Source organism: Rutidosis leptorrhynchoides, chromosome 2, assembly GCF_046630445.1.
Source record: "Rutidosis leptorrhynchoides isolate AG116_Rl617_1_P2 chromosome 2, CSIRO_AGI_Rlap_v1, whole genome shotgun sequence".
Lineage (NCBI taxonomy): Eukaryota > Viridiplantae > Streptophyta > Magnoliopsida > Asterales > Asteraceae > Rutidosis > Rutidosis leptorrhynchoides.
Genome location: NC_092334.1, coordinates 519,677,419 through 519,701,141, shown reverse-complemented (window position 1 = coordinate 519,701,141; position 23,723 = coordinate 519,677,419). Strand labels below are relative to the sequence as shown.

General features: G+C 34.0%; 2 protein-coding genes across 2 annotated transcripts; one reads left to right on the top strand and one right to left on the bottom strand.

The window, feature by feature from the left end:
- Positions 1-2,188: 2,188 nt before the first annotated feature.
- LOC139892876 (E3 ubiquitin-protein ligase RING1-like) lies at positions 2,189-3,511 on the top strand. The gene has a single exon (XM_071876001.1). It carries the CDS (start codon positions 2,235-2,237, stop codon positions 3,318-3,320), a length of 1,086 nt encoding a protein of 361 aa, XP_071732102.1. The 5' UTR covers positions 2,189-2,234; the 3' UTR covers positions 3,321-3,511.
- A 5,748-nt stretch (positions 3,512-9,259) lies between these two features.
- On the bottom strand, positions 9,260-23,490 carry LOC139889563 (uncharacterized). The gene is made up of 2 exons (XM_071872509.1): positions 23,207-23,490; positions 9,260-9,458 (listed from the first exon to the last, which is right to left on the bottom strand). The coding sequence occupies exons 1-2, from the start codon at positions 23,488-23,490 to the stop codon at positions 9,260-9,262; spliced, it is 483 nt and encodes a 160-aa protein (XP_071728610.1).
- Between the last annotated feature and the right edge of the window lie 233 nt (positions 23,491-23,723).

Genomic DNA, 23,723 nt, shown 5'->3' with positions numbered 1-23,723 from the left:
GCAACTTTGAGATTCGATATCTCATTCACATTTAATCCGTTTTGAACACTCCTTAACTCGTTTTAAAGTCCTTGTCAAGGACTACAAAACACACTAAATAATTACTATTATATGTCACTCGATCATATAATTATTTGTGTCCAAAGTTTGGTGAAAACACGCATTTTTCATCAAGTTTTTCCAACATTATACATGACATAAAAATAATAGGAAGTAATTAATTTTAATGTAAAACATGTTATAACACATCCTTAAAGATTGACATTAACAAAATCCATATATGATTCGACCAAATTTATTTATATTTCAATATTTACAAACATATTAATTCTTAAGGTTTCTAAATATAACTTTAATAGCTATGCTTAAAAAATAAAGTAAGTTTAAATGATACCGTAGTACATAATGTTAGTAAGGTAGTTATTAGCAAGTTATAAATAATCAACGTATGTTTTAATATACTGAATATAGCCATTGCATTATGTTTAGAAAATTACATATAATAATTCTAAAATACGAGTAGGTATCAAAACTTATGGTGCGTTTGATAATAATAATTTAGCGTTAAATGATTCATAATCTAAATGATTCAAAGGTGTTGAATGAAATTAATTCTGAAGAAAATAGTTTGTTTAATAATCATTGTTAACGGATATTGTGAATGATGTAAAATCACTTTATTAACACTTGACGAGAATAAAAACTACAATATGGTTATTTGATAAGTGTTGTTGGTATAATTTAAAGAGCAAATTACACAAAATTTAAACGCTTATAGTTAAGGAATAATTTCAGCTCTGAATTATTTATCATCATTTGTTATTCAGATTTCAAAAAACACGCTTAATACTTTAATACTTAGGGTGTGCTTGGTTGGGAGGAATGAACTATAAGGAATAGGAATGATAATAAATGTTGTTGCTTGGTACTCTATAATGAGATTCTCCATTGCATTAAAGTGGATAATGAGTCATTAACCCCAAAAATGAGGGGAATGATCGTTCCACAAGTTTTTCTCCTCCCCTCTTTTTTACTCCCTATCATCTTTACTATTTTCCTTTTTTTTTTTCAACTTCCCACCTTTTTAATCTCATTGCTTATCATAACTTAGATTAAAGTAAAATTCATTCTTCAATTTTTCTCTTCTTTTAATAATACCTAATACTGCTAGAAAGTAAGTAAGTCAACAGATCATTTACGTATATCTTACGATCTTTTACTAAGTTATTTTTATTTTTAATTTTGAAAAATTAATTATTAGGGTTGTTTGTGATTTTTGTTGTTAGAAAATATGTAAAAGTGATTAATTTGTTAATAGAAAAAATCTGATAATACTAACAGAGAATGTTTTATCATTGGAGTTTAATAAAATATAATGTCTGTGATGTCAAGTGATGAAGTTTTGTAAGAAATACCAAACAGTTGGCGTGATGTGTAATTTGTGTATCCTTATTGCTTACATTATTAGTTGATTTAGAATTATTGTTTACTTATTCTGTAAACATATGCATTTATAAATCATATTTCTTGCCACTCGTAGGATTTTGCATTGCAGTGGTTAATTTAAGTCATTATATAGTAAGTGTTTGGCTATCTTGTGCTCTAAGGGCATAAGATAAGGGTGATTAAATACACTCAATGTTTTCATATATAATTCAAATTTCATTTATTGAACTCATTTTATTTCCATTTATACATTACTATTAATTAAGATTCACATTAACTTTGGAAAATTATACTTCATTTAATGCGTTTATCATGTGCCCTTAAGCATTCTTTAGCCAAACCCATATAGTAATTAAATAAATATCATTACCACATACTTATCAAGCAACAATAATATAATGGGAATACTTCCATTCCCTATTCTATTTCTTAAGGGGTCGATCCGTACACCACTTCAAATTTGCCATACACCACCAAATTAATTATTTAGACATTTTTACCCTTTCTTTTACACTATCAAATTTGTCATACACCACCAAATGAAGGGTATAAATGTCCAAATAATTTATTTGGCGTTGTATGGCAAATTTGAGGTGGTGTACGAATCAATTCCCATTTCTTAAACCAAGCGCACCCTTAATGATTTAACATTCAATAGTAATGTGAACTATCTAGAAGGAGAGCCAACTTGTTTACCCACAACACAACCCTGGCGCTTTAAAAGCCAACAACTAACCACCTGCGTGAAACCTTTTTTTTTTCTTTTTAATTTTCTTTAATAAAAAAAAATGTCATCACGAGTCTACAGCGGTGGTGGTGGCGGTGGTAATAACTCCGGCGGCGGCACAGGCCCGCAGCTTTATTTCTGCTACCAGTGTAATCGTACGGTCTCAATTACACCTGCCCCTGATCCTTCATCAGAACTCGTCTGCCCTGATTGTAACGGTGGATTCCTCGAAGAATACGAAAACCCTAACCCTAACCCTAACTCCAACACCAACTCATTTCTCCCAAATCCATTCCTCCCGTTCGATGATTCTTCTCCGTTTAACTCATTCTCTTCCGGCTTCCCTATCGCCTTCTCCACAGCCTCCCGTACCGGTGAAGGCGGCGGTGGCGGTGGCGAATTTCAAAACCTTAACGATCTATCCGCGTTATTCGGTGGCCCGATGTCGCGGCCTGGCGGTGCTCAGAGTCCTGGTGAGTTTAATCCGTTTGCTTTTCTTCAGAATTACTTGAATACATTACGAGCAGGTGGTGCGAATATACAGTTTGTGATTGAGAATCAGACAGGCGGCGGCGGTGGTGGTGATCCGTCGTCGTTTCAACTTCCTTCAAATTTAGGTGATTATTTTGTTGGTCCTGGATTAGAACAGTTGATTCAGCAGCTTGCTGAGAATGATCCTAATCGGTATGGTACACCGCCTGCTGCGAAATCGGAAGTTGAAAAGCTTCCAAGTATCAAGATTAGTAAGGAATTGATGGAATCAGATTATTCGGATTGTGCGGTTTGTAAAGATAGTTTTGAACTTGATGAGGAAGCCAAACAGTTGCCTTGTAAGCATATATATCACCCTGATTGTATCTTGCCGTGGTTGGAGTTGCATAATTCGTGCCCGGTTTGTCGGTTTGAGTTGCCTACAGATGATCCAGATTATGAGAATAGGTCTACCCAGACTTCGCATACTGATGTCGGCGGCGGTGGTGTGGCGGCTGGCGGTGGTGGTTCCCAGGGTAATCCTTTGACACCAAGGACTTTGGAGAGGAGGTTTAGGATCAATTTGCCTTGGCCATTCACAGGGTTTGGTACAAATGCTGAGACAAGTAACCAGGGGAGTGGTCGTGAAGAGGCTAGAGAAGAAGATCTTGACTGATGAGGTCCGTGTGAATTCGTTTACCTTATACTATTGAAAGGTTTTTGCTTTTGTCATTCATATACTTCTGTCATATGTTACGGTTGTTCAAGAAGGAATTAATTTTGAATTTGCATCTTTGATTTGTGTTGTATGCGATATGTTTTTTGTACTGGTTTGGTGATAATACATGGTTATTTCGTATTTTATATTGTTAATTGTTTTGCATCGTTCAGTGTTCGGAATTTTACAACAGAATGGAAAGTTGGTCACGTTCTAAGTTTTGATATGAGTTGGTCATTAAGGACCAGTTTAAGGCATAACTAGGTTGTTTCATACGAGTCTGGTGCCGCAAATGGTTAATAAATTGACTAAGCTATAGCTCTATAAGGCCATACTGTTTTTTTCTCCTTTAGTAAATGATATGACTTAGAGGCCCTCGTGGATTGTGATGGTAGAAGCGCAAATTATGAGATTTGACTTAGTTACTACTTACTAGTGCTTATGCAACCTTTAAGCGTAAGTTTTAATTGGGTAACACATGCTCTTTGTTGCAAGCTTGGTTACCAGGTGACTAGATTATGTTAAAATGTCACCCAAGATGCTGTCAGATTATTGTTCCCTGTCATAATATTAGGTTACATATGTCAAGGTGCTTTCTTTGACTATTGGTTTTTGATTTCCATTGATTTTGGCTATTACTCCGCTGATTATTTTCGGGGGATTTTGAATTTTCTAATCTTTTGCTTTACTTTGCCGTTATATTTTAGTACTCACTAACATTGCCTTCTGTATCTGTATTCGTTTGTATTACCACTTTCCACTTGATTTCACATATATAATTTGAAAATCAAAGTGAGTTACCTCTATATATTCATATGTCAATGTTGAACACGGCGTACATTTAATTTAGTGTTTGGATGTAAAAAGTATGCTTTTATATCTGCATCTTTAGTTAATGTTTGAGATAGTTTAATCTCCTCAATTCTTACATATGGTCATGGTGATTACTTTGATTAATATAAAATATCTCCTTTTCACCTATATAGCATTTACCATCAAGAACATAAGTCCAGATGTTCTAATAGATTACTGGTTAATTACTCTCATATCTACACAAAAGGGTGGAGCTGACTCCTTCATAATCGTGCTATTGACATTTTTTACCACATTTTTTCATAATCCTACTAAAATTGATTTAGAATTATATATAAGAACCATTATTGTTTTGCTTGGTATAAGATATATCTTATCACTATTCACTTGGGACAAATTTGCTGTATCTGCAGCCAAGGCTGATTAATTATAATGTGAAGTTGACGCCCCAAAAATTTACAATAAATTATTGGGGAGGTATATTACAAGAATCATGGTATTTCAGCTAAATAGCTGTATTATTTGGTATCTGAGCATTTAATTTTTTTTATTCTAACTTCCATGATATACTTGTTGATCTATAATTTCGACATTGATTACTCAGTACTGTTGAAACATTATCCTTCCATCCATTTGTAAACTCTGCGAGTTGTGTTCTTATATGTTTTTTTTGTGAAAACACTGTCATACGTTTATTAATCTGATATGATATGATATGTGCCCGTCGTCATTAGGGATTTAGGGTCACTCTAAGTAAAAAAAGGGAATGCTATGCTAGATTAAGACGAGGCATTAGAATGTTTCTTAATTTCGAAGATATCAAGATAGGAAAAAGGGCCGTTAGAGTGGAAACATATGAGGTTAATCTAATTATGTTAAGTAGGATTTTGTGGGTATTTCAGCCTTGATGGATTTTTTAGTATAAAAAATGTGCTCCTTAAATGTATTTCAAGTAGGCCATGAAATGGGTTTTTGTTGGGGAGTTTTCTTTGACTAAAGACTGTACCGTAAAGAAAATGAAACAAGGGTTTGACCTCTGAAGTCAGCATTTCGTGTTTTAAATAATGGTGACACGGAAACGCTTAAATTTATAGAGTTCTTTCTGTATTTTTATTTTTTTGGTAGATCACATAAGTTGGTTCTGCTTTCAGTATAGTAAATAATGTCTTTATTTGATTAATATTCTTTTACGTCAATTAGTTAATACCACAAATTTCAATGATTGCCGCTCTGAATTGTTCCAATATATGCTACTACCATGCTGGTTTTTGTTTAGGATAGCAACATTCATGAAAGTATGAATTACTTTATGTTTACAGAATTGATAGATATTTGTGAATTTTTGGCGCTTTATGGACATGAAACCATCGCTTTGGCTTCTGTGACCTTAACACCTTAAAGTTTGTTTTCAAAACAAAGATTGACACATGAATGCAGTTTGTCGAAAAGATAGGAAATCATTCGTGTTTGTTGTACATAAATAAATGATGTGTTAGGCATGTATATCTAAACATTATTTTACCCGATCTCAACAGGGGGGAAGAGTTAAAAAAAAGAAATATCATATCATTGTTAAATATTTCAATTTTCATATTTTAGGGATGCAATTTCTTTTTCAGAGCTAGAATCCTTATGTCAGGTTGGTTGTTCAAAAGACTTTCTCTTTACCTTACCCTTTGCATATTCATCTTTTCGAAAGCCCAGACCCATTCTTCTGGATCTGCATTAGTCCTATTCCGGGTGCAAAGCCTCTTCAATAAAGACCTCCCAAAGGTTGTGCTAGTGGTGTACTATGTTGAACATGCAGTGTCATCTTACATACACATGGAAGATTAGAGAGATAGACATGTGTACTTTTTCAGCATCATAATAATCGCTTGCAATTTAAAACTTGTCCGTTTTTAGATACCTGCACTTTCTATCAAACATGTCATTTTGGATGGTAAAACGATTCTTGTGCATTCTATATTTGTTCTTTTTATTTTATTTTTGTAAAGCACTCGTCATCGTGACTATAAAAAAGATGTTTTGTTTTTTTTTTTCTGGGTGATATTTACTTGCCTTATTATGCCACGTCATCCGGTTCATGACTCTCTCTTTGCTGACCTGTTGATCAGTTATCTGATCTTTGTTGGGTTTCTTAGGATCAATCATGTTTCGTAAGCTTGCTTTTTTTCCTAGCGACGAACAATGTTAGGAGTCGAATTGTCTACTGATTCTGAGATCTATTGTCTAATTTTTTATTTTATTGGATGACTTGCAAAAAAAAAAAAAAAAAAAAAAAAAAATCAATCTAAATAGAAAAGATATGGAATCAATAAACATAATCAAAATTGATGTGCTGTTAGGTGACTTTTGATCTGATTCTGATTTGGGTTTTTTGCAGTATAGATATAGTTTTGCATACCGTCCATAAATTGGTTTAGGGTGATGATTTGTATAGCTCAGCCTTTTTATCTATTGTTCTTTATGTTGCACGTTATTTATGACTGTTAAAAAGTATAAGCATACATAATATATGGATACAATACAATATATATATATATATATATATATATATATATATATATATATATATATATATATATATATATATGTTTTATTTACTATGGTTTAAGTGGATATATCACTTTCAGATTGGTCAAAGATAGAAGCTTGACTTTTGAGTCTCATGGGTTGGGTTGAAATTTGTTGCAACTTGCTTTAATTTTTTTATTTATTAGCAAGTCGAATTGATTTGAAAACGTGATAAAGTTCAGAGCACAAAAAATATTCCTTTTAGGGTGGTGATATTTCCACAACCCTTTTTACTACTTCCAACACATTTTCAAGCCATTTCCTATAATGCCCCTGTGAATAAAATGTTTAATACCGAAAGTTTTGTTTACCAGTTCAATCTCTTCCATTTTCTTATCCTCTTTTTTCTCTCCCCCTCTCTTTTCTGTTTCATTTCTTCTATCTACAAAACTGAGAACACTTTCATTTTCTTCTATCCACAAAATTGATAACAAGTTCCCCTAATCTTGATAAAGAAAAATGATAATAATATGCAAAACTTAAAGGAGACTGATCTCACGTTATTTCTATTTGTACAATCCTTGCAAAGCTTAAAATAAAACGAAAATCAATGATTAAAATTAAAAATAAGAAACAAATCAAAAATGATATATTAAAACAACCACATGTTTTGCTAAAAATATCTGCTTCAAAAATACTACAATTTGTACCATTAGATATGTCGATTTGCTGTGTTCAAGAATACCACGACAGTAAACAACGATTTGCAGTTTTCATGACGACCACTATCGGCTAACGGCTACACCAGAATAGGTGGCGATTGGCGGCGTGTTTGACGACGTTTGTCGGATAAGCTAGTACTATCAGATTCTAAAAATTGCAACGAATTTATTGGTGCAGACGGTGGCATCTAAATCGTTAGGATTCAAGAGCAAAATGCGTTCCAAGTTTTGGGGTGGTTTTTTCTTTTTTGAGGTTGGAATAAAACTGGCTGGAGAGAGACGAAGCTTTTTTACATTTTTACAAGGATAATGACAAAACAAATTACCCTATTTGAGATGAGGGTGTTTTGGGAAGTTCACAATAATTATGTTGGATGTATAAAAATGAATGTGGAAATATCAATTCCCCTTCCTTTTAGATAAGGGATTAATTTATTAAAAACTCATATAAAAACAAGGAAAAGGTTATGGACACTGTGTACGTACTACAGATAATGATGATGTACTAAAATTGTTGTGTTTATTTACAAGATATTCCGTATAAGGCATGAAGTACTACAATTGTTTGTACCTTCACCTTATTACAATGAATAATGCATGGAGTACTACAACTTTTTGCACGTTTACCTAATACTCTTCTTCCCTACACCTAATACGTTTGAAATTGCTGTCAAAATTGGGACGATGAAATCAACGTCAAAATTGGAATCTCAGCCAGCAGTGTTTTGACATTCTTTATTCATTTTCTTTGGCGACGTATTCACCGTCGATTTGGTATCTCTTGGCATGAGGTCGCTGTAAAAGTTGAAGTTTTTGACTCGGCATTTGATATGTGTTTGTTATATCAATATCTTGATGGTCAAACGGCCTAATCGTTAAAACAAATTTATTATGGTTTTTTGTCTTGGTTTTGAGACACTTTTTCACGAAAAACTAGAGGGTATGTTCGAAAGAAATTATAAATTGAGGTTTAAGTCTATTTTCTGAAACCCTTGCGAGCTCTTGATGATGTGTATTCTGTTGTTGTTGCTTAAACACTCTGTTAACCAAAAATTCTTTTGCTAATATGTACTACAATTTTATAAAGAATTTTCAGATTTTAAAGTTTGTTGGTTGATTAGCCGGATTTAAATGCAACACTTTTCATTTTTGATGATGATTTATAAGTGTTGCTATTATAATAGAGGTTTTGTGTCTTGGAAAAGCAAAATTATTATTGGAATCATTGACATATACTTATGTCATTATTAATTATGTGAATATATGTTGAAATTAAAAGCCTAAGTTATAACAGTGCCTAATGTTAATGATGATTAGGTTGTAGTTTTTTTTTTTTTTTTTTTTTTTTTTTTTTTTTGCAAAGCCAAGAAAATTTTATTATATAAACAAACTAAATGTACAGAGCATACAATGCAGTTATGGATGCCTCCATTACACAGATTATATCCACGATTATTTACAGGAAGAATTCGACTATTATCTCACTAAGCCTCCTATACTCAAGAAACTTCTCTAGGTTTATCCAATGCTGAAACGAGAGTTACCATATGAAGAAGGATTTATTAACCATTGGTGCCATTCGATATTTAGTTTTTTACCTCTCTTTGAGATCCACTCGAAACTCTTGATTTGGATGTCGTTAACCAATTTATCCCTTGAACGCGTCACGTTGTGAAAAACTTTTTGGTTTCGGTTCTTCCATATTAAATACCCGATTACCCACTTTACCGCTTGCCATAAAGGTTTCGTTTTATCTCCGATTACAATGTTGTTGTTCCCATTAAATAACTCATCAGCACTAGTGTATGTCGAACTCCCAAAACCCCACCAACGATGTATACATTCTCAAACCTCCAAAGCATATTTGCAAAGAACAATGGCATGATCAATTGATTCCACATCCTCATCACATAAAGGACACCTTACCGTATGTAAATCTATACCCCGTTTGTCTAGTTCAATCCTAACTGGTAACCGTCTTCTAGTAACCCGCCAGTTGAAAATGCCCAGTGATTGAGGTAGTAATTTGTTGATATCGGTTTCCCTTGCATCACCAGGTATGTCACTGAGTTGAATGTCCAAAATTGTAATGACCCGGAATTTTCCGACCAAATTATACTTATGAGATTAATATTTACATAAATTAAACCATACCAACATGATAAGCAATCCAAATTGTTGAGACTTGTGTTTTTGAAAAGAGTTTTACACAACGTTTGACCGTCCAATATGACCGATGATATCACGAACTATATAACATACGATAATTATACGTTTGTGTATATATATGTATTTATATATATTTAACATGATCTAAGGATGGTTTAACATCTCATTGTGTACTAATGACAATGAGTTATAAGTATATTTTGAAATTACTAACTTATGTTTTCAAAACGATAACTATACGTAACATTCTTTGATATATATACTTATAATCTATAATGCTTATACATGTATCGTATATATAATGTATTTAATCACTTTTTAAGGACTTAAATACATATAACAATATAAGTATATTCACAAAAGATAGCTATATTTGAATTTTCGTTCCGTTTCCTCAAGATTTCTATACGTATATCTAGGGTATATGTACCCGTATCATACCCAGCTTCTATACGTATTTAATATTGGTATATACACATCAAATCAACATCCTAATCAACATTATTACTGCCCTAGATATGAGGTAACTAGAATTTGTCAAGTAGTATGAATTATTAGTAAGAAAACAAAATTAGGAATCATTTTCTTTCTTTATAAACTAAAAACATTTTTATAAATGAACACCATTTCTTCACTCCATTTTCTCATACCTACACCCTCATTTCTCTCTCAAAATACTCCTAACTTCATACTTGATCATCTCCAAGCATTTTCCCCATCATTTAGCTTCAATTACAAGCCTTAAACACCATAAGAAAACTCTTTCAAGAACATATCAAAATAACCACCCATTTGAAGAAGTTTACTTCCAACCTTTTGATCTAACTCCACCACTCTTTGATTCCAAGATTATTTCTTATCTTTTACAATAACTTTGTCCAAGTAACTTGAGGTAGTAACCTTGTTCATAATCTTATTCAATTCATATTCATATAGCTATCTTATTTTGTGGTATAAAATTTTAACAACAAGAACATAGTTTGAATGATTTCAAACTTGTTTGCAAACTAAATAGATCCTTCTAACTTGACTTTTAAAACACTTCAAGACCTGTAATATATCATAATGATATGCTAACCTAACAAGATATAACTTGGTTTTACAAAGAACATCTTAAAAACTGAATCTACGTCGTCAGAGTGCAACCGGGGGCTGTTTTGGGTTGGATAATTAAAAACCATCTTGAACTTTGAATTGAAAGTTCATGTTCTGGAAAAATGATATTTCTTATGAATATGTTAACACATAAAAATTTCATGGTTTAACTCAAAGTGTAAGTATTTTTAGAAAAATGATCATTAAATGTTGTTTTTATGATGAAAAATGATCACTTTCATAAGTTTCACCAAAGTTTGATCTATAACCTATGATTTCGAATACAAACTAAGGTATTTTCAGTCCATATTCTTAAAATTTGACTCGATCCAAGGAAGTGGCAAGTTGAACCAACAAAAACGGAGTTGTAATGAAGAAACTACGACTAAAACAAGATTGGGTATCCGAAGCTAGCTTAGCTACGAAAATATTTGGAGAAAAAGTAAATTAATCATATCTTTTCTAAATAATATGATATTTTATATATAATTACTTATGATTTGATTTTATATATTTCAGGACCACCCGTAAACAACACGAGAAGATTAATCATAAGACCTCATGATTGTACGCAACACGTCATTTGACAACACGGTACTTTATGTACGCAACACGTCATTTGACAACATGGTACCATGGGTTGAGATTAATTCTGATCAATACAAATACGATGGGGTCTTTATTTATTTTATTTAAGCAACTAATTGTGGACCACTAACATCGGACTGCTAACTACGGACTAAGAAAATATTAAAAGTATATATATATGTAATGATTACTTAAAAAGAAAATATGTTGATATATTATATATATGGTTAGGTTCGTGATATCTATCGGAGACCAAGTCGAATTAAATACCTTCAAGGCAAAAGTGAGTTTCATTACTCCCTTTTTATATATATTTTTGGGCTGAGAATACATGCGCTATTTTATAAATGTTTTACGAAATAGGCACAAGTACTAAAACTAATTCTACGTGGGTTTAAACCAGAAATATACCCTTAGCTTGGTAACATTAAACTACTTGTCTATGTACGGTAGGCGCGAATCCTAAAGATAGATCTATCGGGCCTGACAACCCCAACCGGACTGGACGACCAGTATTCAACGGTTGCACAGTGTAACGACCCGCACTTTTCCGATCGTTCTATACTTATGAGATTAATATTTACATAAATTAAACCTTACCAACATGATAAGCAATCCAAATTGTTGAGACTTATGTTTTTGAAAAGAGTTTTACACAACGTTTGACCGTCTAGTTTGACCGATGATATCACGAACTATACAATATATGATAATTATACATACATATTTAACATGATCTAAGGATGTTTTAATATCTCATTTTGTATTAATAACAAAAAGTCATAAGTATATTTTGAAACTACTAACTTAAGTTTTCAAAACAATAACCTACGTAACGTTATTTGACATAAATACTGATGATTTATAATGTTTATACATATATCGTATAAGTAATGTATTTAATCATTTTTAAAGGGCTTTTATACATAAAACAATATAAGTATATTTACAAAAGATAGTTATATTTGAATTCTCGTTCCGTTTCCTCAATAATCCTATACGTATATCTAGGGTACTATACACAGCTTCTAGAAGTATTTACTATTGGTATATACCAATAGAAATCTTCAATTATTGAAATAATATGTCATTCATTACATAATAAATTTTAACTTATCTTAGATATTTTCACTAAAAACCAAATTTTCAAGCCTATAAATAAGCACCATTTCTAACTCATTTTTACACATTCATTTTCCAAATTTTACTTCCAATTTTCACACACACTTGCAAGAACTCTCTCAACTTTTATTTTACTACTTCTTTCCAGCAACTTTACATTTTAAACTTGAGGTAAAAACTCTACTTCAACTCTTTTTCAATTCATATATTTAAAGCTATATATATAAGAGTTTATAAACTAGAACATAGTTTGAATGATTTCAAACTTGTTCGCAAACTAAATAGATCCTTCTAACTTAACTTTTAAAATACTTCAAGACCTGTAACATATCTTAATTATATGCTAACTTAACAAGGTATAACTTGGTTTTTCAAAGAACACCTTAAAAACTGAATTTACGACGTCGGAGTGCAACCGGGGGGCTGTTTTGGGTTGGATAATTAAAAACCATCTTAAACTTTGAATTGGAGGTTTATTTTCTGGAAAAATGATTTTTACTATGAATATGATAACACATAAAAATTTCATGATTTAACTCAAAGTATAAGTATTTTTAGAAAAATAATCATTTGAGGTTGTTTACATGATGGAAAATGATTAACTTCATAAGTTTCACTAAAGTTTGACCTATGCCGTGTGATTTTGAATACAAACTAAGGTATTTACAGTTCATAGTCTTAAAGAGGGACTCGATCCAAGGAGATGGCAAGTTGAATCAACGAAAACGGAGTTGTAACGAAGAAACTATGACCGAAACAAAATCGGATATCCAAGACTAGTTTAGCCACGAAAATAATTGGGAAAAAAATTAAATAAATCACATCTTTTTAAGTTAACATGATATTTTATATATATGTACTTATAATTCAATTTTATATGGTTCAGGATCACCCGTAAACAACACGAGAAGATTAATCATAAGATCCCATGATTGTACGCAACACGTCATTTGACAACACCGGTACTTTATGTACGCAACACGTCATTTGACAACACCGGTACCATGGGTCAAGATTAATCTCGACCAATACATATACGATGGGGTTTTATTTATTTCGTTGGGGGTTTTATTTATTTCATTGCGGGTATATTAAACATCTAAAAATGAACCATTAAAATTGAATTACTAACAACGAACTGCTAACTACGGACTAAGGAATTATTCAAAGTATTAAAAGTATAACAAGTATATATATGTGATGTTTGTTTAAAAAGAAAAGGTATTGATATATTATATATGGATAGGTTCGTGATATCAACCGGAGACCAAGTCAAATTATATATATATCTTCAAGACGAAAGTGAGTATATAGTCCCACTTTTAAACTCTAAATATTTCGGGATGAGAATACATGTATTTTATGTTTTACGTTATGGACACAAGTAACTGAAAAATATATTCTACGTTGAGTTGTACCACTGGCATACTTCCCTGTAGCTTGGTAACTGTTATTTACAGCGGTATTGTAAACGCGAATCCTGTTGATAGATCTATCGGGCCTGACAACCCCAACCGGACTGGACGACCAGTATTCAACGGTTGCACAGTACTTCGTTTCGTGACTACACTTGGTACGGTGTAGTAAGATTTCATAATAAAGGGAATATGCGACGTGATTAAATGTTAAGTATGGTTACCAAGTGCTCAACCACTTAGGATATTTTTATTAAACTGTTTATATACGAAATCTTGTGGTCTATATATATATATATATATTGCTGCCGGCATTAAACCTATATCTCACCAACTTTATGTTGACCTTTTAAAACATGTCTATTCTCAGGTGATTACTAAAGCTTCCGCTGCATTATGTTGAATTTGAGCAGGATCTTGCGTACGCATATTTGTGTCAAAAATAAAACTGCATACCCAAGGATTTGTGTTGTAAAATATGCTCGAAATCGTGTTGTTATCATTATATGTAAAGTTTGTAAGTCGAAGATTATCGCTAAACGATAATCATCTTTTTATTGTCTAAAGCTTGTAACAAAAATAATGGTTATGGTTTGTAATGTATAATATATGCAGTTTCTCTTTTAAAAATGTCGCATAAAGAGGTCAATACCTCGCAATGAAATCATACGTTATCTAACACGTTCTTATGGTTAAGGACGGGTTATGACATGTGGTATCAGAGCGGTGGTCTTAGCGAACCAGGTTTGCATTAGTGTGTCTAACTGATAAGTCGTTAGGATACATTAGTAAGTCTGGACTTTGACCGGGTCTGATTTAAAAACCATTGCTTATCATTGTTGGTTAAAATTTATATGTAAATATTATGTAGTACTAATGGGTTAGTTGTTGTGTGATAGATGTCGGGCTCAAAACTTGTCATCACATTCAGCGACTCCGAACCAGAATCTTCAGATGGTGTTCCAGTCATTAACCTATCCGATGACGAAAATAATATCTTTGGGGAAGACTCACAAATTCCGGATGAACCGACTATAGAGAACCCGGAAAGTGAACCCGAGGAGGAAAGTGAACCCGAGGAGGAAAGTGAACCCGAGGAGGAAAGTGAACCCGAGGAGGAAAGTGAACCCGAGGAAGAAATACAGGAAATTACAAAAGACGAGTTCGAACTAGGAAAGAAACGAAAGGCTAATGAATTAGAAAATTCAAATCCCGAGTTTAGTAAGGATGATGTGGCACCAACTCCACTAGACACTACCACCCCTATTCCCGCTATTCCTATTCGTTCTATCCCGGCATCCAGTTCTTCAGCCCCACAGCCAAAATATAGGCAGACAGCTAGGATAAGCGTTAGGCCATTCCTTGAACCTAAACGTCCTAGAAAATAGACCAAACGATGCGCTGCCGTATTAAACCATGGGATCATATAATGTTTTGTATAATATTATTAGTGTGGTTTGCTTAATGTTCGATATAAGATAAGCATATGTAAAATAGTGAAGTGTGAAATGCAATAATTTTCCATGGTTAAGTATTATTTAGATGGTAGTAATTGATTCTGTACTAAGCTATTAAGTATGGACATTAACGGGTAGGTACTACCCTAGATATAATTATAAAATGCTAATAAGAAGAAAAGGCTTTTATAATAATACCTGGTTCATATTATTAACAAGCTATAATGTACTATAAATACACACTACATCTATAATAATCCATGTGAATAATTATTTTCTTTCATTAGGAAATGGCGCGATTGAATCGAATGACGGAACAAGAAATCCAGGAACTCATCAATCAGCGAGTGAATGACAGAATGTTATGGGTCGAGGCTGCAAGAGGTGCTGCAGTTAACCCAAATCCTCGTGTGGGGTGCACTTACAAAACTTTTCAAGCTTGCAAGCCCTCATCATTCAGTGGAACAGAAGGACCAATCGGTTTAACCCGGTGGATAGAAAAGATGGAGACTGTGTTTAAAATCAGTGGTTGTGTTAAAAAGGACATGACCAAGTATGCATTGTGCACTTTACAAGATAGTGCACTCACGTGGTGGAAAAATTATATGAAGGCTGTAGGAGGAGATGTAGCTTATGATACTCTGTGGGAAGAATTCAAAACAATGTTAATCAACGAATATTGTCCAAGGAACGAGGTTAGGAAGTTGGAAGATGAGTTACGAAGTCTGAAGGTTATTGGTACTGAAATCACCAACTACAATCAGCGATTCATGGAATTAGTTTTGCTATGTCCTGAATTGGTTCCAACCGAAGAACGGAAGATTGAAATGTACAAAGATGGTTTGCCCAAAAAGGTCAAGGCAAACGTTACAGCATCGAAACCTAAGACAATTCATGAAGCTATAACCATGGCAAACGAGCTAATGGATCAGGTCATCATGGATAAGAAAGCATCCAATACTGATGTGAAGGTATCAGGTAACAAAAGAAAGTGGAATGGAAATTATGATCGAGGTAACCAACAACAATCTTTTAAGAAACAAGAAACCATACAAGGTGCAGGTGGTGGTTCAAGCTTTGGTTACAAAGGACAAAATCCTTTATGCAACCGATGCCACAAACATCACTCTGGCTACTGTAATGTGGTATGCAACAAATGTAATCGAAAGGGTCATCTTGCTGAAGATTGTAGGGCTCTCGTTACAAATACAAATGGTACCAAGACTCCTGCCACCAATGCAAATAGAACTGCTTTGGCTACCATTACTTGTTATGGGTGTGGAAAACAAGGTCACTATAAGAGCCAGTGTCCGAATCCAGAGAAGAATAATGGATCTGCACGTGGAAGAGCATTTGTTATTAATGCTAGAGAGGCGTGTGAAGACCCGGAGCTTGTTACGGGTACGTTTACCATTAATAACTTATCCGCATCTATTATATTTGATACTGGTGCCGATAGAAGTTACGTGAGTAGAGGCTTTTACGCTAAATTGAATTGTTCATCATTACCTCTAGATGCTAAGTACATGATTGAGTTAGCTAATGGTAAACTAATTAAAGCCGATAAAATTTGCCGTGATTGTAAAATAAATTTAGCCGGAGAAACATTTAAAATTGACTTAATACCCGTAGAATTAGGAAGTTTTGATGTAATAGTCGGCATGGACTGGATGTCCAAAGTAGGAGCTGAAGTTGTGTGTGCCAAGAAGGCAATTCGCATTCCTTGTAAGGATAGAATGCCGGTGATGATTTATGGAGAGAAGGGTAACTCAAAGCTAAAACTCATTAGTTATTTGAAAGCTCAAAAGTGCTTGAAGAAAGGGTGCTATGCTATCTTAGCACATGTTAATAAAGTCGAAAAGAAAGAAAAAGAGAAGTGCATCAATGACGTGCCTGTGGCAAGAGATTTTCCTGAAGTTTTTCCGGAAGAGTTGCCGGGATTACCTCCATTTAGATCTGTAGAATTTCAAATAGATTTAGTACCAGGAGCCGCACCAGTGGCTCGTGCTCCATATAGACTTGCACCGTCCGAGTTAAAAGAACTTCAGAGTCAGTTAAAAGAATTACTGGATCATGGATTCATACGACCAAGTACTTCACCGTGGGGAGCTCCGATTCTATTTGTTAAAAAGAAAGATGGATCTTTTAGGATGTGTATAGATTATCGTGAATTAAATAAGTTAACTATCAAAAATCGGTATCCACTACCGAGAATTGACGACTTATTTGATCAACTCCAGGGATCATGTGTTTATTCGAAAATCGACCTAAGATCGGGCTATCATCAACTACGTGTCAAAGAAGAGGACATTCCGAAAACTGCTTTTCGGACACGTTATGGTCATTACGAATTTTTGGTCATGCCGTTTGGATTGACGAATGCGCCAGCTGTATTCATGGACCTCATGAATCGAGTTTGTAGTCCGTATTTAGATAAGTTTGTTATCGTTTTCATTGATGACATTCTTATCTATTCCAAGAGTGAGCAAGAGCATGAGCAGCATTTAAGGTTGATATTAGAGTTGTTGAGAAAAGAACAGCTATACGCTAAATTTTCTAAGTGTGCTTTCTGGTTGAAAGAAGTGCAATTTCTTGGCCACGTTGTTAGTAGCAAAGGAATTCAGGTTGATCCAGCAAAAATTGAAGCCATTGAAAAATGGGAGACTCCTAAAACACCAATGCAGATACGCCAATTTTTGGGTTTAGCCGGTTATTATAGAAGGTTTATTCAAGATTTTTCCCGAATAGCTAAGCCGTTGACAGCATTAACGCAAAAAGGGAAGAAATACGAATGGACCTCGGAGCAGGAGAACGCATTTCAATTACTGAAGAAGAAGTTAACTACGGCGCCTATTTTATCGTTACCTGAAGGGAACGATGATTTTGAAATATATTGTGACGCTTCGCGACAAGGTTTTGGTTGTGTTCTTATGCAACGAAAGAAAGTTATTGCATACGCATCCCGACAATTAAAGATTCACGAGCGTAATTATACGACGCATGATCTAGAACTGGGAGCAGTCGTGTTTGCATTGAAGATATGGAGACACTACTTGTATGGGGTTAAATGCACTGTGTTTACTGATCATAAAAGCCTTCAACATATTTTCGATCAAAAACAGCTGAACATGAGGCAACGTAGGTGGGTCGAGTTAATAAACGACTATGATTGTGAAATTCGTTATCATCCCGGGAAAGCGAATGTGGTGGCTGACGCACTAAGCAGAAAGGAACGAGAACCAATTCGAGTACGAGCGATGAACATAAAAATTCGCATGAATCTCAACTCACAAATCAAAGAAGTTCAACGAGAAGCACTTACTAAAGAAAATATAGGAAATGAAATAATGAAGAAGTATGAGAAGCAACTCGTTATACGGGAAGATGGAATTCGATATTTTGCAAACCGTATTTGGGTACCGAAGTTGGGTGGATTAAGGAAGTTGATATTGAACGAGGCACATAAGACAAGATACTCGATACATCCTGGAGTTGGAAAGATGTATCAAGATCTTAAGACACATTATTGGTGGCCTAACTTAAAGACAGACGTTGCAACATATGTTGGGGAGTGTTTAACTTGTTCCAAGGTCAAGGCAGAACACCAGAAACCATCAGGGTTACTTCAACAACCAGAAATCCCAGAATGGAAATGGGATGGTATTACCATGGATTTCATCACGAAGTTACCAAAGACTGCCTGGGGATACGACACCATTTGGGTGATTGTTGATCGTCTTACCAAATCTGCCCATTTCTTGCCTATAAAGGAAACGGATAGAATGGAGAAACTATTACGATTGTATATAAAGGAAATTGTTTCAAGGCATGGAATACCTATTTCCATTATATCCGATCGTGATAGTAGATTTACCTCAAAGTTCTGGCAATCACTGCAGGAGGCACTAGGAACTCGTTTAGATATGAGTACCGCATATCATCCGCAAACCGACGGGCAGAGTGAAAGAACGATTCAGACTCTTGAAGACATGCTCAGGGCATGTGTGATCGATTTTGGAAACGGATGGGATAAGTATCTACCGTTAGCAGAATTTTCGTATAATAATAGTTATCATGCAAGCATTAAAGCTGCACCATTCGAAGCATTGTATGGAAGGAAGTGTAGATCTCCTATCTGTTGGAATGAAGTAGGAGATCGACAATTAACTGGTCCCGAGATCATACACGAAATGACTGAGAAGATAGTACAAATCAAGGAGAGATTGAAAACAGCCCGAAGTCGCCAAAAGAGCTACGCCGATGTCCGAAGGAAACCATTAGAGTTTCAGATTGGGGACATGGTTATGCTAAAGGTGTCACCTTGGAAAGGTGTAATACGTTTCGGTAAAAGAGGTAAACTGAACCCAAGATATGTAGGCCCGTTCAAGATCATCGAACGCATTGGAACGGTAGCTTATCGACTCGAGTTACCGCAACAACTCGCCGGAGTACACAATACCTTTCACGTCTCAAACCTTAAGAAGTGTCTTGCAAAGGAAGACCTCACCATTCCTCTTGAAGAAATCCATGTCGATGAGAAACTACAATTCATCGAAGAACCAATCGAAATCATGGATCGTGAAGTTAAACAGCTCAAGCAGAGCAACATACCAATCGTTAAGGTTCGTTGGAATGCTCGAAGAGGTCCTGAGTTTACTTGGGAACGAGAGGATCAGATGAAACAAAAGTATCCACACTTGTTTCTCGATTACGCAAAATAGGTACAATTTTAAAATTTCGGGACGAAATTTATTTAACGGGTAGGTACTGTAACGACCCGCACTTTTCCGATCGTTCTATACTTATGAGATTAATATTTACATAAATTAAACCTTACCAACATGATAAGCAATCCAAATTGTTGAGACTTATGTTTTTGAAAAGAGTTTTACACAACGTTTGACCGTCTAGTTTGACCGATGATATCACGAACTATACAATATATGATAATTATACATACATATTTAACATGATCTAAGGATGTTTTAATATCTCATTTTGTATTAATAACAAAAAGTCATAAGTATATTTTGAAACTACTAACTTAAGTTTTCAAAACAATAACCTACGTAACGTTATTTGACATAAATACTGATGATTTATAATGTTTATACATATATCGTATAAGTAATGTATTTAATCATTTTTAAAGGGCTTTTATACATAAAACAATATAAGTATATTTACAAAAGATAGTTATATTTGAATTCTCGTTCCGTTTCCTCAATAATCCTATACGTATATCTAGGGTACTATACACAGCTTCTAGAAGTATTTACTATTGGTATATACCAATAGAAATCTTCAATTATTGGAATAATATGTCATTCATGACATAATAAATTTTAACTTATCTTAGATATTTTCACTAAAAACCAAATTTTCAAGCCTATAAATAAGCACCATTTCTAACTCATTTTTACACATTCATTTTCCAAATTTTACTTCCAATTTTCACACACACTTGCAAGAACTCTCTCAACTTTTATTTTACTACTTCTTTCCAGCAACTTTACATTTTAAACTTGAGGTAAAAACTCTACTTCAACTCTTTTTCAATTCATATATTTAAAGCTATATATATAAGAGTTTATAAACTAGAACATAGTTTGAATGATTTCAAACTTGTTCGCAAACTAAATAGATCCTTCTAACTTAACTTTTAAAATACTTCAAGACCTGTAACATATCTTAATTATATGCTAACTTAACAAGGTATAACTTGGTTTTTCAAAGAACACCTTAAAAACTGAATTTACGACGTCGGAGTGCAACCGGGGAGCTGTTTTGGGTTGGATAATTAAAAACCATCTTAAACTTTGAATTGGAGGTTTATTTTCTGGAAAAATGATTTTTACTATGAATATGATAACACATAAAAATTTCATGATTTAACTCAAAGTATAAGTATTTTTAGAAAAATAATCATTTGAGGTTGTTTACATGATGGAAAATGATTAACTTCATAAGTTTCACTAAAGTTTGACCTATGCCGTGTGATTTTGAATACAAACTAAGGTATTTACAGTTCATAGTCTTAAAGAGGGACTCGATCCAAGGAGATGGCAAGTTGAATCAACGAAAACGGAGTTGTAACGAAGAAACTATGACCGAAACAAAATCGGATATCCAAGACTAGTTTAGCCACGAAAATAATTGGGAAAAAAATTAAATAAATCACATCTTTTTAAGTTAACATGATATTTTATATATATGTACTTATAATTCAATTTTATATGGTTCAGGATCACCCGTAAACAACACGAGAAGATTAATCATAAGATCCCATGATTGTACGCAACACGTCATTTGACAACACCGGTACTTTATGTACGCAACACGTCATTTGACAACACCGGTACCATGGGTCAAGATTAATCTCGACCAATACATATACGATGGGGTTTTATTTATTTCGTTGGGGGTTTTATTTATTTCATTGCGGGTATATTAAACATCTAAAAATGAACCATTAAAATTGAATTACTAACAACGAACTGCTAACTACGGACTAAGGAATTATTCAAAGTATTAAAAGTATAACAAGTATATATATGTGATGTTTGTTTAAAAAGAAAAGGTATTGATATATTATATATGGATAGGTTCGTGATATCAACCGGAGACCAAGTCAAATTATATATATATCTTCAAGACGAAAGTGAGTATATAGTCCCACTTTTAAACTCTAAATATTTCGGGATGAGAATACATGTATTTTATGTTTTACGTTATGGACACAAGTAACTGAAAAATATATTCTACGTTGAGTTGTACCACTGGCATACTTCCCTGTAGCTTGGTAACTGTTATTTACAGCGGTATTGTAAACGCGAATCCTGTTGATAGATCTATCGGGCCTGACAACCCCAACCGGACTGGACGACCAGTATTCAACGGTTGCACAGTACTTCGTTTCGTGACTACACTTGGTACGGTGTAGTAAGATTTCATAATAAAGGGAATATGCGACGTGATTAAATGTTAAGTATGGTTACCAAGTGCTCAACCACTTAGGATATTTTTATTAAACTGTTTATATACGAAATCTTGTGGTCTATATATATATATATATATATATTGCTGCCGGCATTAAACCTATATCTCACCAACTTTATGTTGACCTTTTAAAACATGTCTATTCTCAGGTGATTACTAAAGCTTCCGCTGCATTATGTTGAATTTGAGCAGGATCTTGCGTACGCATATTTGTGTCAAAAATAAAACTGCATACCCAAGGATTTGTGTTGTAAAATATGCTCGAAATCGTGTTGTTATCATTATATGTAAAGTTTGTAAGTCGAAGATTATCGCTAAACGATAATCATCTTTTTATTGTCTAAAGCTTGTAACAAAAATAATGGTTATGGTTTGTAATGTATAATATATGCAGTTTCTCTTTTAAAAATGTCGCATAAAGAGGTCAATACCTCGCAATGAAATCATACGTTATCTAACACGTTCTTATGGTTAAGGACGGGTTATGACACACAGTACTTCATTTTGGTGACTACACTTGGTACGGTGTAGTGAGATTTCATAATAAAGGGAATATGCGACGTTGATTAAATGTTAAGTATGGTTACCAAGTGCTCAACCACTTAGAATGTTTTACATACACTTGCGAGTGTATTATGTTTATGATTATGAAATCTTGTGGTCTATTAACATATTGAAATGATTGTTATGATAAACCTATGAACTCACCAACCTTTTGGTTGACACTTTGAAAGCATGTTTATTCTCAGGTGCGAATTAAGTCTTCCGCTGTGAATTTGCTTAATATAAGGACATTACTTGGAGCCGATCATCGCAATGGGACCAAATGTTGATGACTTCGTCCAGGTGGATTAGGACGGGTCCTTTCAAAAATATTAGCCAAGGTTTTAGTATAAAATTTACCGTCTTCACTAGCCGTCCACACCCAGCCTTCCCTTGCTTCTGACCTTTGGAACTGACCTGCAACACACTCCTGAAGAGCCACGATATCATCAGTGTTTCTGCCGAGAGGGATTCTGCTCCAATGCCAAGTGAAAAGGCGCTCCTCGTTGATCCACGATACTCTATCACTCACCTTAGCATCTTTGACTTCCTCCAAATGATAAAGTCTCGGAAATTTATCTTTAAGGCATTGATCCCCAACCCAAAGATCTTCCCAAAAAAGGACATCTCTACCTTCACCAATATTCCTTAGAAACGAATTGTTCAAGTTGTAACCGCGTTTGGCCATATCTTTACCAATTTTGATAACATTTTTCCAAGGAGAATATCCATTCCCAACCAGCCTATTCGATGATATCCCCAACCCGCCCTCCCGCCCATAAATACTTTTAATTATTTTAACCCAAAATGATTTGGTTTCGGTACGAAACCTCCACCACCATTTACCCAAAAGAGCCCAATTTTTTTTGCTTTTAGCGACCCGATATTTAACCCACCCTCCCCATACGGAAGTAGAATATC